Genomic DNA, 17,017 nt, shown 5'->3' with positions numbered 1-17,017 from the left:
GAAACTTTTGCTCTATCCTGAGGTAGTAGACACAGTACAAAGGAAGGTTGGCAGTTGGCGGCAGTTGCCTTTTTTTTTTTTTTTTTGAGTTAGGACTCCGGCTGAGCACTGCCAGGGGCCGGAGCTGCTGGGAGCGCTCTTCCAGGACGCTGGGTGGTTGCTGTGAGTGGGGAGAGGAGGACCTTTGCCTGAGGTAGCCTGTTCTGTTTTAAAGGCTTGAAAATGTGGGTGCTTTCTACTTTATCTACCTGTGCCAATGTCATAACTACTCTGATGGCTTTCACTTTCTGGTTTTGGGACTCAGTCTTTTGGTATCTTAATAAATTTTCTAGTTTATTTCCCCAAATGGCAAACCTGACGTATTTTGTGATGGATAATTATATCAGCATATTTATAATCTCTATAGGCATTGTGAATATGGCATTGCTGATACACAGGGGTATTGAAAGATTAAGGTCACTTAGGGTACAAAGGGTCACTTAATCTATATTATGTTCCACAGATGGGATGTGAAACTAAATATTCCTGGCAGGGGCTGACTTTTATCATGCCCTTTCCATACATTTAGAGACAGAAATAGAGATCTAGATAGACAATGTGATATAATGGGATCAATTTGTGCTTATAGTTGACTATTCTCTGATTACTTTAAAATTCCAAGTAAACATTGCTACTTTTATTTTTCTCAAAAATCAAATGCAGGGAAAAAAAAAACAACCCAACATTCTTGGTGACAGTCCCAGTTTGCTGAGTATTGCTAGTCACAATTTTACTGTTTGGTTGGGTAAATGACATAAAATTCAATAATATATGACCTATCCTAAGTCGTATCAGAAACTTTTGCTCTATCCTGAGGTAGTAGACACAGTACAAAGGAAGGGAGATAAGAATCAGAGGTAGGGAGCATGAGCACTACCCCAATGGCAGAATTTTAAACATTTAACAGGAGCTTTTAAAGGCAGCAGCACTGTTTCATAAGAGAAAACTTTTTTGCAAATGAGGTTCACTAATTGTATTCAAAATATATTTTCTGAATTACATGCTCAAGCTTCTGCTATCAATGATGGCACAGGATAAATTAAAAGCCCCCCCCAATGTTCTACATAAAAAAGACAAATAAATAAATAAAAATTAATAAATATTAAAGATTGTCATGAAAATATACTTGATCTAAAATAACATTATATTACACTCAATGAATATTCACTGAAATGGCTCTTAACACATTTTTAAATATGTTATACATTAAACACAATATTACAGTCTTTTATACTTTATACATTAAACACAATATTACAGTCTATCAACATATTCCATTTTCTCTTACCATCCATTTTTTGAACCACACAGCCTTGATATCAAGTAATGCCAAAAAATAGATTGGATCCAAAATCTTTTGTGAGACCAGTAGACTTTGGTCATGCTTAATTGATAATAGTGACAGAGTACTTTCGACAATTTCTTCCATATACCTTGAAATTTAAAAAAAATATTTTTAGAATAGGATCATTGAATTGGGTGACCTTAGAGGTCATGTAGTCCAATTTCCTCACTTTAATTCATGGAAGGAAGATAAAAGAATAACCACATATATTTTGAAATTATTTTGGATTACATATGCTTTTAAATAAGCAATATCTTACAATAATGTTCCAAAACTATTCCGCCATTCTAATGCACAGAAAGTATTCTTCCCATCACTAAAATCCAATCATCCTTAGGAACTACTTAATGATTCACAGAAACTTTTTACAATCCTTTTAAGACAATGGAAAAAGGCCTTTTTTTTAATTTAATGGAAAAAATAATCCAGACCTAATCAAATTAATTGAGTGGAATTTCATTTAATAAAGACACTGGAATTATTTCAATTGTAGCCAAAAAAGTGCAAAGTTTTAATAATCCATAATCAAGAATTCATGTGTTTATTTATTTACTTATTTTCAAAACCTGTAAATCTTATTAGGTGAATACCAAAGAAAATAAAGCTTCTTAATCCTACATCATTACCTTGCAGCAGTAACATAATCCAATAAATTTACTCCTCACTCTTCTACCCAGTGACACTGGCCTCCTTGAAATCCTATCTTTTACAGGAAATCTTTTTCAAGTCCTCTTAATTCTTGTGCCTTCCCTTTGTTAACTATAACCTATTTATCCTGTATATAGCTTGTTTGCATATATTTATTTGTTGTCTCCCCTTTGGAGCCCCACTGTGAACTCCTTGTGGGAAGGGAATGTCTTTTTTTTTGTATCCCCAATGTTTAGCACAGTGCCTGACGCTTAATAGACTCTTAAAAAATGTCTACTGATTAATATTATTTTTTTATTAAGCCCAAGAAAATAAACATCATACCAAAATGAAAGTTAAAATAACTTCAATAAACAAATACCATTTAAAGTCCATCTAAATGTACATTTACTATTCTAATAAACACATTTTTACAAATGTTTCTTTTGTATTGGATTCCAAAAACTAAATAGTTTATTAATATGTAAATAAATCTAAGGTATAAGACAATAACCATTTATTGACCTGATATTCTTCAAGAGGGAAAGCTGAAATTTTGACTAGCAGCTCACCTTAATGCTACATCAGGTTTTTTTTTTTCTCTCTTTGCCCTTTACTTCCTTTTTTTTTTTTTTGGAGGGGAGAAGGCAAGGCAATTGGGGTTAAGTGACTTGCCCAAGGACACACAGCTAGTAAGTGTCAAGTGTCTGAGGCTGGATTTGAATTCAGCTCCTCGACTCCAGGTCTGTGCTCTATTTACTTCACCATCTAGTTACTCCACTACATCAGTTTTTAATAACATGACTTTTAAGAGGAAAAGAAAATGGTGTGAAAGGAAATGACACAATAAACTAAGAAATGGAAGAAAAGTTTCAATAAAGTTGTTGCTCTATTGAGTTATCAACTGGTTAGGAAAGTATATCTCTTAAGACAGAAAAAAAAGAGAAGTAGGAGGTTTGACATGGGGGCACATTATTAGAAGGTATTTCTAGAATCATCTAAAGCAAAATTATAATGCCCATAGACATAAGGATAGGTCTATAGTTCTCTGTTTTTCATTCATCAAATTATTAACATTGCCATTCAGAAAAGTTACCACGCAAAATCTTCAGAAGATAAAAAGAATTAGTAAAGTACTTATTGGTTACATAGACTATTCATAGTATTGAAGGGAATAAATGAGATGTATACAACTTTGTCTCATTCCTCCAAAAGACTACAATTTAGTCCAGGGGTGGGGAACCTGCAGCCTCAAGGTCACATTTGGCCCTCTATGTCCTCAAGTGCAGCCCTTTGACTGAATTCAATCTTCACAGAACAGATTCCCTTAATAAAAGTATTTGTTGGGGCGGCCAGGTGGCTCAGCAAGTTAAAGCACCGGCTCCATTGTTGGGATGACCTGGAGATCAAATCCCGGGCTCAGATACTCAGCACCACACCCAGAAATAACTGGCCGTGTAACTTTGAGCAAGTTACTTAACCCTGATTGCTTAAAAAAAAATAAAATAAAAGTATTTGTTCTATAAAACTGGGATTCAGTCAAACAGCCTCACCCAAAGACCTGGAAGGCTACATGTGTCTCCGAGGCTTCAGGTTCCCTACCTTTGGTAGACAAATAGACTAATATATATGGAATAATTAATGGATATTACAAGACAGTATTCAATTCAAAGTTTAAAATGTGATAAAGACAATATTCATTTTAAAAATAAAGTTGGAAATCAATGAGGAATGGTATTATCAAGAAAAGATTTATAGAGTAGGTCAGTCTTAAAGAATATGTAAGACTTGCTTAAATGAAGGAGAGATGGAAGGGTACTCTAAGTAAGAGGAATAACATGACAAAAGGGGTAGGGCAGACATAAATTCAATGGCAAACAAAAGATCAAGTAAAGTAGGCAAAGAAAAAAATCTATCACAGCTGTCTGTGAGAAGTAACAATGACTATATGTATATGTGTATACACACACACACAACATATGCCCTCTAATCATTCAAGGTATACTCTGTCAAATATAAACACTTCAGGGAGCAGGAAGAAGAGTGAAGGGTAACAGAAAAAGAAAAATCAACTCATATCTTACCATTGCTAAAATAATGACCTCTCTGAACTTTTTGTTCTTTTTCTCTACTATGACATTAATCTCATTCTTTATTTCCAGTTCAAGCACAAAGCACTAACTCAGACATCTTCTGACCCAACCCATATGTGACAATTTAAAATGTGTCCAGCGCATACGAAAACCTGATTTCTAACCAAGTTCATTCCTACCCAGAACATAAACCCTAATTTTACCTGAACCTTAATCCCTTTATTAAACCTCTAGTAGGGGTTCTTAACTTTTTTGGTGAACCTTTGGCAGTCTGGTAAAGCCTATTCTTTCTCAGAATAATGTCTTTAAATGACTAAAATAAAATACATAAGATTATAAAGGAAACTATACTGAAACAAAGTTATCAAAATATTTTTAAAAGCATATTCATGGACTTCAGATTAAATATTCCTGCTATATAATGTGTCTAGTATCATCAAATAGATTTATCACTTACTTGTCATGTCATATCACCTTAATTACCTATCATTAGAAGTAGCTAATAGACCCGATTCAGGTAAAACTACTTATTCTTTGTATAGGAATAATTCTCTCTCAAAAAATATCTTATATTCTTATAACCAGTAGATACTTTTTTTTCCCATCTTGTTTAAAAACATGCATAGGTTTCATAGCCACAAGAAAACATCATTACTCTCAACTTGCAACTTCAGGAGTCTGATTCTTTGGAGTAGCTATTAAAACAATACAATGCCAAACCCAATTTCCTAAATTTAGGAAGATGTTACTCTTTGTTCTATCACTAGCAGTAGCTGTCAAAAAAGGAAGTTGGACACCCTAAAACACAGCTTGATGCACAAGAATGTGCTTTAGAGTCACAGGCAGCCAACATTAAGAATACACAACTTGATTTGGGTAAGTTAGATCAGGGCCCTTCATTAAGAAGAAAAGGAGGAACAAGGAAATAAAAACAGCTAGAATGATGAATATCCAAGAGTACAGAACCTAACCAATAAGGAATTCTGTCTTTTCTTGTTGTTGTTCAGTCATATCCGATTCTTCAAAACCCCAAGTGAGGACCAAGACCTATATGTGGCCTAATTGGTCTACTGGGTGATTAATACTCTAAAGGAACATGAGGTCTGTTTATTCTAGAGCATTTTGAAGAGGAACCATCTCCCTTTGTCTACCCTTGGCACACAGACCCTCACATATGAAAGTCATCCAGAATAGAGGTGTGTCCTGAAAAGAGCTAGATTTGTGTTCTGGAAAGAACCATCTGTCTGGACTCCAGTTACATATACAGTTTCATTTTCCCAAACCAGGCTAGTGGGGCACTGAGATGATGGGGAAGCAGGGAACATGTTTTGTACTTTTCTTGTATGAGTGAATACATCTTACTAATGCAGTTTATATACTATTAATAAACCCTGTAGTTAGCAAAACTTGACATGAGGTTTTATCTTTATTGCATTATTCCTTGAAATTCCAGAAGTGACTAACACATATGTCAGGGAAGGGAAAAATCATTTTTATCTCTTTGTAACCTTTATTCTTCTTGAAGATGATGGCAGCATTTCTGTTGGGGCAAAATTAATGTAATTTAATTCCTTAGCTTATAAGTCATACTCCTTTTATAAAGTATAAAATAGAATTTTACAATTGGAATAAAATATAGATATTATTTAATCTAACCTCTGTTACAAATGAGGAATGTTGGCACACAAAAGAGGGTCACATACTCAGAAGTTAGAAACTAAATTGGTAATTGGCATCAATGACAGAATGAGGTTTGGAACAAAGATCCTCTGACTCTTTGTAGTTACCACATATAGACAAGCATATCCAACCAAAAACAAGAAAACACCCAGCATTGTTGGTTAAATATGTTTCAATAGGGGTGGCTAGGTGGCACAGTGAATAGAGCACCAGCCCTGGAGTCAAGAGGACCTGAGTTCAAATTTGGCCTCAGACACTTAACATTAATAGCCGTGTGACCTTGGACAAGTCATTTAACCTCAATTGTCCTGACTTCCCCCTCCAAAAAGAAAAAAAAAGTATGTGTGTATACATATACATATACACATACACATACATATACATATACACATATACATACACATACACACACGTATATGCCAGGATCCACTCTGACCAACAGAGGCTTTAAGAACAAGTTACTAAAGACCTTGGAAGATGTCAAAAGTCTAAACCCATTTCTTACTATCCACAAAGAGACCCAGAGTCTGAACAATTTAACCACAAATTTTTGAACATGCTGGGAAACTCTGAGACCAATGTGCCATTTCTAGAATGCACAAAATACTGTCATTCTTACAGTCTTTACTCCATATTTTCTCATATTTGGGTGAGAATCACATTTGCCTATTTACATATATCTCTCATCTGAGAGAAGCCAATCAACTTCCCACAGCTTAGCATTGAGAGGCCTTAAAAATAAATGTCTGAATTAGCAAGTAGTTCACGACTAAACCACAATTAAAACCCAGATCTTCAGACTCTTCTTAGTCTAGTTATAATTCTAGATTGCCTATATATTATATAGAATGAATTGTTTAGAATTACAGTGTAGCTGAGAAAAGAAAGGGTAATATGAAGTTATTATTTTGACAATCATGTATAAATAAATATATCATTTCAATCACAGGTTCACTCCCTATCCCAATTGCTAAATATCAAAATAGAGTATAGTATTGTCTCACATGAAATATGGGAAGAATTAGTCAAATTCACATTTATAATTCTAAATATGAAATTTTCTAAATGACTTACTTCTCTGGATGACGAATCCAAAAAGATGGGACTTCCTTTTGATATTCATTTAGAAGACGCACCTATATAGAAGATAGGGACACAGTCTGAAAAATAGGAATTCTGAAATATAAAACTAAATACAAAGGAAGTATATTTAACCAATATGTACCTTTTTAAGTAAACGGATCACATTAGGATGAGTAACATCTACCCCTGTCAACAGAGTTGGAATATGGTTTTCACCCGAAAGGAAATATAATTCCAAGTGTCTAGCTGAAAAGGTAAAACATAATAGTAGAACAGTATCATTATACCATACATTTAGTAGTTTTCACTGACAAGTATTCACCACCCATTTTCCAGGCTGTGTATTTCTATATATTAGTGTATAGAATTGTGTATATAGATGTGAGAAAAATGTGAGAACACATATATGACATACATACCTAAACTTGTATAAATTTCTTTGGTCATATGCAGTGGCGAAAGAGTAAATGTCTGTGCATAGAATTTCAAAATTCGATCCTACAGAAAAAGGATAGAGATTTATACCAAACATTCCAACTAAAGAATGTAAGAGGAATCTATGCAAAATAAATGACTGTTTCAACTTTACAAAAAATATTAATATTTTTCAAAGGGTGGTCCTTAAAAGAATGAACCCAGGGAAGAGAAGTCAGTCATTCATGTACCTACATAGACCCTACTTAAAAAAGAACAGATATTCACAAGCTGACCAACCAGAACAGATACTACAAACATCAATTAACCAAGCTGGAGGTTTTCGTAGGATACAAAGACATTTTAAAATATATCACAATTTAGAATATCTGCATGGGACAATAAACTATAGAAAAGAGATATTCACAAAGTCTCCTGACTGCATTTAATCACTTTATTTTTCAAATCCTAACTTTTTTGTTACGAGTTTAACAGCAGAAACATTTCCCTAATTACCCTTTTCCTACTCCCCGCAAAAAGAAAAATAATGTTACATATTGATGGCAATAGGAAAGGAGCTCCAGTCTTAAAATTTCATTACTGTAGGGAACTCCTGGTAAGAAAACTACCTCTATAAGTGTATCTCTACATGTTCTGTAAGATAGAGTCTTAGTTTTGTGAAATTTTAAATGGTCCACACTTAGTCAGGATATGTCTGAGGTCTAACTTGAATCTGGATCTTCCTGACTCAAAGGCCATCTCTCTATACTACATTATAACACGTGGCTTCTTACACTTAGAATGTCTAATGTAATTAAGTATCAAAGTACATGAGAATTGCCCAGGATCAAACTACTTTGTGGTAAAGGCAGAACTTGAACAAAGGTCTTCCCAGCTTTAAAGTCAGTTCTCTCCCTTCTCTCTCTCTCCACTTTCACGATAAATATATGCGTCTGTGTGTGTGTGTGTGTATGATTTTAATGTTACAGATTTATTATGTTAAGCTATTACAGTAAATTATATAAAATAAAAGCAACTAAGCAACTCAGATGTTCCCTTTCACTAATTTCAAATTGTATCAACTTGAACATATAGCAATGTGTTGAACTGTTAATAATTAAATCTTATTTTCCATAGCTTTATATGTGGTAGTTTCACTACCGAGTGACTCAAAATATTCTCTAGAAATCCTGAGAAATTTGTGCCAAATTTAAGACATTTAACTCTTTAGCAAGCATAAAATTTCATTTATTAACAAATTGGCAGGAATTCATAATTTCAATTAACATTATTATAGCTTCTTATATACTGCTCAAGGCAGTCTTTTATAAAAGAGTCACTAGGAGCACAAAATCAAAGTTAAAAGAAATTTTTAGTGCACACATAAGTTATGAATGAAAATATTTTTTGCTGGATTTCCTAATCTAAAATTATTATCTGTATAATCTCTCTCCTATTTCAAGATTCATCTTATTATTTTAAATAATAGTACTGTCCATTGATTTAAAAAGACCTACTGTTAAATATTACTAAGTAAAATTTTTAAACATAGGACTTTTACAGGGACCACTGACTCATAATTAGAATTACCAAAGTATTTGACATAAAATATTTAAATGACCTTAATTGCTTCCTAAACTGCCAGTCTCATAAAGTTAAAAAAATTCATTGAATATAACCTTTACTGAACCAAGAAATATAACAGAAAAGTACAACACAATACATTCTTTGACCTTTTAATTAAAGAACACAAGAAATATTAAAAACATGACCCACAAAGATATTTTCCTTGTGTCTGATTACTATGAATTAAAATTGCTTAATTTATAGTAGTCTGCAACACCCTCTGCTGTTTGAAATACTGAAATGCATTCAAGTAATGTCCCATTAAACTGCTTTTATTCCTTATAAAAATTTTACAAAGTAACAACTGCTCAAAAAGTAGTATCTCTGTTTATCTTAAAGTCTACAAGATACAATCATTTGTTTGCATTGACATATTTCATAACTTTATATAGATATAAGTATTAGTGAGATAACAAAACATATCGTAGTACTGAGGTAGTAGGTAATGACTTCTATTCCCAACTATATCACTAGCTAACTGTGTAACTCTGGACAAGTCAATTGAACTCACATTATGCTGATTGAATCTCCTCACCTGTAAAATGGGGTAAAATCATGAAGATCATTTCCAACTTAAATATTTCTATTCTATCCTGCCAAATTTTGCACAAAATACTCTATAGAATTTAAAGGTAAGTTTTAGCACAATGACATAAAATGTATATATAAAAAGCTATAATTTCTAGAAAATAAACCAAATAGCTATTTGAAAGGCTTTACTGAAAAGCAATGAACTATCTGAACCATTTTTTTTAAAAGTTTATTTGATAGAAACTGTCCACCTAACACAAGTTTTAATACTGCACAGTGGTTGTTGGCAAGCAATTTTTAACCACTTATCTAGTGTCAGGCACTGAGCCTTAGGATACAAAGAAAGACATAAGCAAACAAGCAAAAAAAAAAACATTTATCAACTCACTATCCCACTCTCCATAGAGAATCTTCAAACTTTTTCATTTCATTTCAAACACCCCACAGCTATACCTACTCATTATGGTACCCCTTCCTGGGATAACCGCAACCTCTCACTGAGAACCCTGCTTCATATTTTGCGAGAAAAAAAAAAATTGAGGTTTTTCACTCTGAGCTCCCTCTTCTCTCCTCTTTCTCATCTCATATCACTCAGCAGTTGTCTGCCACTATTTCCTTCTTTATCCCTGTTGTCACACAAAAAGTTGGCCTTACATCTTACTAAGGCCCACCCATTCACATACACAAGCAATCCCAGTTCATCCCATTTACTCTAACAGATTGTCCATCTGTCAGCCCCATTTGATCACTTATCTTCAAGCTCTTCCTGTACCCTTCACTGCTGCCTTCAAATATCCTCATGTATCCTCCATCTTCAATAAATTTTCACTTGATCCTTCCATCCCAGCTAAATTATCATTCTATGTCTCTTCTGCCATTTGTGGCTAAAGTCCTAGAGAAGGCCATTTGCAATAGGTGTCTCTACTTCTCCTTCCATTCTCTTCTTGACCCCCTACAATTCAGCTTCTGACTTCAACATTCCACTGAAACTGCTCTTTCCAAAATTACTAATGATCTCCTAATTATCAAACCCAATGGCTTTTTCTTGATCCCTACCTTTCCAGTCTTCTTACACTTTACTCCCTGCCACATAGTCTACAATCCAGTGACATTTACCTCTTTCCTGTTCCAAAAACAATACACTGCATCTCTCTCTCTACTCTGGGCATTTTCTCTAGCTATCCTCCATGCCTGGAATGGTCTCGAGACCTCCTTATCTCCTCTTACCGAATTCTTGGGTTTTCTTCAAGTCCCAACTAAAATCCCATCTTCTACAAAAAGCCTTTCCCAATCCATCTTAATTCTAGTGTCTTCCCTATGTTTTAATTATTTCCTATTTATCCTGTATATAATTTATCTGTATATATCTGTCTGCTTGTTGCCTCATCATCATATTGTGAGCTCCTTGAGGGAAGGGACTGTCATTTGCCCCATTTTGTACATCACAGCATTTAGTACAGTGCCTGGCACATAAAAGGTGATGAATAAATGTTTTTGACTGACTCACAAAAAAAATCCCCTCCTTAAGTACATTTTAATGGAAAAGGACAGAAACATTTATTAAGGGTCTACTATGTGCCAAACACTGTGTTGAGGGCAAATATTAGTTCATTTGAACTTAACAATAACTATGTGAGGTGCTATTATTATCATTCCCATTTTACAATTGAGGAAACCAAGGCAAACAAAGGTTAGTTAACTTGCCCAAGGTCACACAGTCACTAAGTATATAAGGATAGATATGACTTCAAGTCTTCCTGATTCTAGATTCAGAACTCTATCTACTTGTCTCACAATGGGAGAGACACCAAGTAAGTAACTAAGAACTAAGTATATTTAAAATATAAAGGGGAGACATGAGTAGCTAGGAGGAACGTAGTGGTTTGGGGGGGGCCGGAGCTGACCAGGAAAGGCCTCCTTTAGAAGGTGGGCTTTAAGCTAGACCTTGAAGAAAGACAGGGAAACTAAAAGAAGCAGGTGAAGGGCCAGAGACTCCCAGAGAAGTGAGAAAGGTAGTGCAAAGGCATGGAAATGGAATATCCTGTACAAGGAAATGTATGTCGGCTAATGTAACTGATCTGTAAGGTGTGTGGAAGGAAGCAAAGTGTAAAACGATTGAAAAGGTAAGAATGGGCCAGGTTATGAAGACCTTTATATGTTAAATATTAGAATTTATGGTGGTTCTTGGAGCTAACAGTGAACCCCTGTAACTCATTATGAAAGGATGAGGAAGAGGCAGGTTAATATGGGCAGATCTACACTTTCAAAAAAATCACTAGCAACTGAATGGAAGATGGATTAGAATGGGGAGAGGCTGGAAGCAAAGAAGCCAGTAGGCAATAAATGTTTTTCTATTTCATTTCATCCCATAGTTACACTTTTCTTTAAACAAGAAGTTCATAAAAATTTGTGCACAAATTGAAATATAGTCTCTGACATATAATTACAGAAATTTTCTATTTTTCAGTCATCTTTAGACTAATACTTTGGCTTTAAATTCACCCACTACCATCCAGGTTCTGTGTCAAGTAATATCAATGTCTCATATTTATCTAGTGATTTACAATTTACAACATGCTTCCTTCACAAACCCCCTATGAGACAGGTAGTGTTATTATGAATACTTTGCAGATAAAGAAACTGAGTGTTAGAGAGATTAATTAACTTGATTAAAAGTGAACTGACATTAGAAGGGGAAGAAGTAAGACTGGGAAATGATCTATAAACAAAAATTTAAGTATATGTACTAACAAAAAATTAACAAATCCTAATTTATCACTCTTTATCACTCATTTTTAAGACTGTAGCATCTATAACTACACAAATCTGCTGGATACAAATAATGTTACTTCAAGTAAGAAAATAACAGAGTTATTTGACTACACCATGACATAATTTAAAAACTTAGTCTTAAAAGTCTGATTAAATTGTGTGTTATTAGAAGCATGAGGCAGCTAGGTGGTACAACTAGTTCAGAAAACTGAACCTGGAGCCAGAAAGGTCTGAGTTCAAATCCACCCTCAGACACTTACTAGCTAGTTGACCCCAAGCAATTTATTTTATTTTGTCTGCATCAGTATTCTCATTTGAAAAATGGGGATAATAATAGCATGTTTCCTAGAACTGCTATGAAGATAAAATGACATCATTATTTTAAAGCTTTTGTAAACTTCAAAGTGTATATAAATGTTAATTATTATTGATATTATTAAGATATATTTGAATAGGACTTACAGTATTGCAAAACAAACAAAAAAAACTGTGCAACTTCATTCAATATTTAAACCCATTTGAATAAAAAATCCTACTATTTAAATAACTCAAAATACATGACAAAGCTTTTCATCTAATCACAAAATTCAAGGACAATTCTTAATTTAAACTAAAATTTTGATTCAAAATTCTTAAAGGAAGAAAATTACTCTTCATTTTTCTGAGCTACTCATTTATAGAAACAAATTCCATAAATATAGAAAAAGTAAAATACAGTTTATTTTACATAATAAAGGGATTTTCCTTAACATTTCTATAAATCAATGTCTCCTTACATTAAATGCAGGATCAGGATCTGCAAGACATACTGTAAGCTTTTCACAAAGAGTAGTCCAGTTTTCATAGTTTAATACATCAGAAGGAGGAGCAGAGCACAATGTTTGCATTGCTTCAAATCGCACCTATGACATCAGAAGGGGAAAAAAAACACACGTTATATTAACAATCCATTAGCATTGAACCAGCAAAATAAGCAATCTTTAATAAGCTATTGAATAGCTGAGTCTGAATAATGAATTTAGAAATTTACTATAAAAGTAACCAGATCTGGGGCGGCCAGGTAGCACAGAGAGTAAGAGCACCGGCTCCAGTGTTGAGAACACCTGGAGATCGAATCCCGGGCTCAGACACTTAGCACCCACCTAGAAACACCTGGCAGTGTAACCTTGAGCAAGTTACTTAACCCCAATTGCTTAGGGGTGGCCAGGTGGCTCAGCGAGTAAGAGCACCGGCTCCAGTGTCAGGATGACCTGGATCAAATCCGGGCTCAGATACTCAGCACCAAACCCAGAAATAATAACTGGCCGTGTAACCTTGAGCAAGTTACTTAACCCCAATTGCTTTAAAAAAAAAAAAAAAGTAACCAGATCTTCCTTTAAAAGATAAGGCTTGCAAGCCAACCTCTTATACATAGTAGTATGCATTAAAAAAAAAAAAAGCAAAGGCATTCTTATGGTAAAGAAAGAGAAACTTCTTGATTGAAAATTAAGAGTACTAAAGTCTTCTAAACTACAATTCTAGCCAGTTAGATTTTTAAAAAATTTTTCTTCTACAAGATATTGAATAATATCATCTTTTCCCGAAGAAAGGGTAGAAAATGGAGGGCAGAAAAGGATAGCTACAGTTTAGAAAACTGAGCTTATAGACTTTCATAAAACATTTATCACTAAATCTGCCCCTACTCAGAGTCCAGTGGAAACAGTGGCATTGAAGCATGAGCAAAGTGAAATTTAACCCCTTCCACTTTAGCCTCAACACAAAGCATATGGTTATTCTGAGTATTATTTCAAATTCTTGTTGTACTGAAATGAGGCTCTGAAAAAAACAGCAATATGTACAAGTTCATAAAGTCTGAAAGTACCCTAAAATAAAAAAATGTTACTCTTCCTAAAATTTTTTTTTGATTGGTAAACAAAAAAAAAAATCTTTGAAAAGTATTTTGTGGCTTAACTCCTACATTTCTTGAAATGAATGGGGGAAAGGGGCGGCCAGGTGGCTCAGCGAGTAAGAGCACCAGCCTCAGTGTCGGGATAACCAGAGGATTGAATCCGCGCTCAGATACTTAGCACCACACCCAGAAATAACTGGCCATGTAACCTTGAGCAAGTTACTTAACCCCAATTGCTTAAAAAAAAAAAAAAAAAAAGAAATGAAGGGAAAAAAGCAATATACTTTAGAGTTTCTCTCCTCTCCCCCCACAAAAAAAAAAAATTCTTAATTGGGGCAAATCTGTTGATGCATTTGAGGGAAAGGTTCTAGTTAAACACTGCTCCATCTACTTTCATATCAAAAACTGTTAAGACAGAATTTAAATGGAGTGGAACAATGAAAAGGAAGAAAATACTTGTAAGGTAATCACCTCATAAGTTTTTTTAATAGTAACACTACACCATCCAATACACCTTCCACACATACATATTGAAACTATTAGTTAAATTGATTTTTTTGGCTTAAGAAAACCAAATTACCAGCATCAAAAATTTAAAAGGCGAACTCCCAATCAATGAAAAAAAAAGAAATGATTTTGTGCAATTATATGCCAACAAATCTGACCATATAAATGGAATGAATACTTTTTGAAAAAATTTAATGTTCAAATCAACAAAACACAAAATAGAATATTTACTTAAACAATCCAACCAAAAAAAAGTCAAGTCAATAAGCAAAAAAGCAAGTTAATAAGCATTTATTAAGAGTTTATTATGTGCCAGACATTGTACTAAGTGCTGGGGATACAAAAAGAGGCAAAAAATAGGGTAGAAATAAGGAGGGAGCACATTCCAGGCATGGTGGATAGCTGGAAAAAATTCCCAGAGTGGAAAGATGGAGTGTCTCATTTGTAGAAGAGCAATGAACAAGTAAATGTCACTGGATAGAAAAATATTTGGCAGGGAATAAGGTATAAGATTGGAGTGGACGGATCAGAGAAGGGAATGTGTGAAGAACTTTGAATGCTGAACAACTGTGTATTTGATCCTGGAAGTGAGTGGAAGCCACTACTGAAGTTTACTGAGTAGGTGGTGACATGATCAGGCATGTTCTTTAGGAAAATCACTTTAGTGGCTACATGGAGGATGAACTGGAGTGAGAAGAGCCTTGAGGCAGGCAGACCCACCAACAGGCTACCAGTAATCTAAGCATGAATTGATAAGGGCCTATATGAGAGAGGTGGTAGTGACAAAGGAGAAAAAGGGGGTATATCCAAGATATGTAAGTGAAATTGACAGATCTTGGCAATAGACTGGATGCGAATGATCAGAGAGAAAATAAGGAGTTATAAATGGCATCTAGGCTGCAAGCTTGAAGGACTGGGAGGAGGGTGGTTTCCATGATAGTAATAATGAAGTTAGGTACAAGATAGGGTTTAGGAAGAAAGACGAATTCAGTTTTGGACATTTTGAGTTTAAAATGTTGTAAGGGTTATGGGATTTAAAGATCTTCCATGCCCCATTGGACTTGCTGACGTAGCAGGAAGGGGTGGGGCAAGAGGAAGTGGAAGCCAAGCTAGAGTTCCTGCAGTGACTGGTGGTGGCGGTGGCAGCAGCAGCAGCAGAGGCAGCGGCAGCGGTAACAGCCAAGGTGGAGGTGGAGGCGCAAACCCCTTTTTGAGCCAGCCATTATTTCTGCTAAGGACTCCTGCTGAGGACTGCCAGGGTCTGGAGCTGCTAGGAGCATGCTTCCTGGACACTGAGTAGTTGCTGTGAGTGGGGAGAGGAAGACCTTTGCCTGAGGTAGCCTGTTCTGTTTTAAAGGCTTGAGAATGTGGGTGCTGTCTAATTTATCTACCTGTGCCAATTTCATAACTACTCTGATGGCTTTGACTTTCTGGTTTTGGGACTCAGTCATTTGGTGTTTTAATAAATGTTCTCTCTTTATCCCCCATATAGCAAGCCTGATATATTTTGTGACTAATAAGCACATCAGCATATTTTTAATTGCCATAGGCATTGTGAATATTGCATTGCTGATATAAATGTCTACAGGATATCCAGTTCAAGATGTTTGAAAGGCAACTGGAGATGTGAAATTAGAGGTCCAGGGATAAGACTGGGACAGGATAAGAATATCTGAGAATCATTAGCACAGAGATGATAATTGCTGCTGTCTGTCCTAGAAGAGGACCATGACATCAGGGAGGTGATACCATGACACGCAAGTGAACTGGACTTAAGTAAGGGAGAACTGTGCAAAGCCACCAGCCTCACTTTCTTCTCTAGAGTCATCTAGGTTCAGTGGTTAGACGTGGATCAGGACAACTGGAGACAGCCCAGGATACAGTGGGAGATCTTGGCCTTTTCAAGCTAAGGTCTTTAACAGGTCTTAGTTTGACTGAGGCAGTGCCCATTCAGTGATTAAGGTTTAATTAAAAAAAATGAGGCAAAGAATGGCCTCTTTATAGATCCTATATTTGATTGCATGCCACCATGGGGGGAAGGGGAGAGGACAGAGAGGGGGAGAAAATTTGAAACTCAAGGGATTATAGAACTGAATGTTGTAAACTAAAAGCATATAAACAAATTTAAAAAAAAGAATGGTCTCTTAAAAAAAAAATAGATCCAGGAAGGGAAGATCCTCAGGGGTTCCAGGCAAAACAGAAACAATTATTACTAACATTCAAGCTAATCAGGGCCCAAATAGTGACCAAGTAGGGTCTGGTCTGGGAGGACAGTGATTAATTAAATCCATGGTAATGGGTGAGATCACCAAGTTAAGTAGTTGTAAGGGTTATGGGATTTAAAGATCTCCCATGCCCCATGGATGTGCTGACATAGCAGAGCAAGAGAAAGTGAAAAGCCGAGCTAACGGT

General features: G+C 35.1%; 1 protein-coding gene across 2 annotated transcripts in view; it reads right to left on the bottom strand.

Moving 5' to 3' along the window:
- The window catches only part of TBC1D32 (TBC1 domain family member 32), a 246,731-nt gene that overhangs the window by 197,064 nt on the left and 32,650 nt on the right, over nucleotides 1–17,017 (bottom strand). For both annotated transcript variants that reach the window (XM_069076948.1, XM_069076949.1), the window contains exons 6-10: nucleotides 12,987–13,112; nucleotides 7,287–7,365; nucleotides 7,010–7,113; nucleotides 6,859–6,920; nucleotides 1,328–1,472 (exon numbers count right to left, since the gene is read on the bottom strand). In XM_069076948.1, the coding sequence (XP_068933049.1) occupies nucleotides 1,328–1,472; nucleotides 6,859–6,920; nucleotides 7,010–7,113; nucleotides 7,287–7,365; nucleotides 12,987–13,112 (516 nt within the window). The remainder of the gene's footprint in view (nucleotides 1–1,327; nucleotides 1,473–6,858; nucleotides 6,921–7,009; nucleotides 7,114–7,286; nucleotides 7,366–12,986; nucleotides 13,113–17,017) is intronic.

This window comes from Petaurus breviceps, unplaced genomic scaffold (genome assembly GCF_028583685.1).
Source record: "Petaurus breviceps papuanus isolate PSGF00001 unplaced genomic scaffold, PetGlider_PUasm1.0 90977, whole genome shotgun sequence".
In the NCBI taxonomy this organism is placed as follows: domain Eukaryota; kingdom Metazoa; phylum Chordata; class Mammalia; order Diprotodontia; family Petauridae; genus Petaurus; species Petaurus breviceps.
The sequence above is the reverse complement of the archived record's forward strand: the minus strand, read 5'-3'. Positions and strand labels throughout refer to the sequence as shown.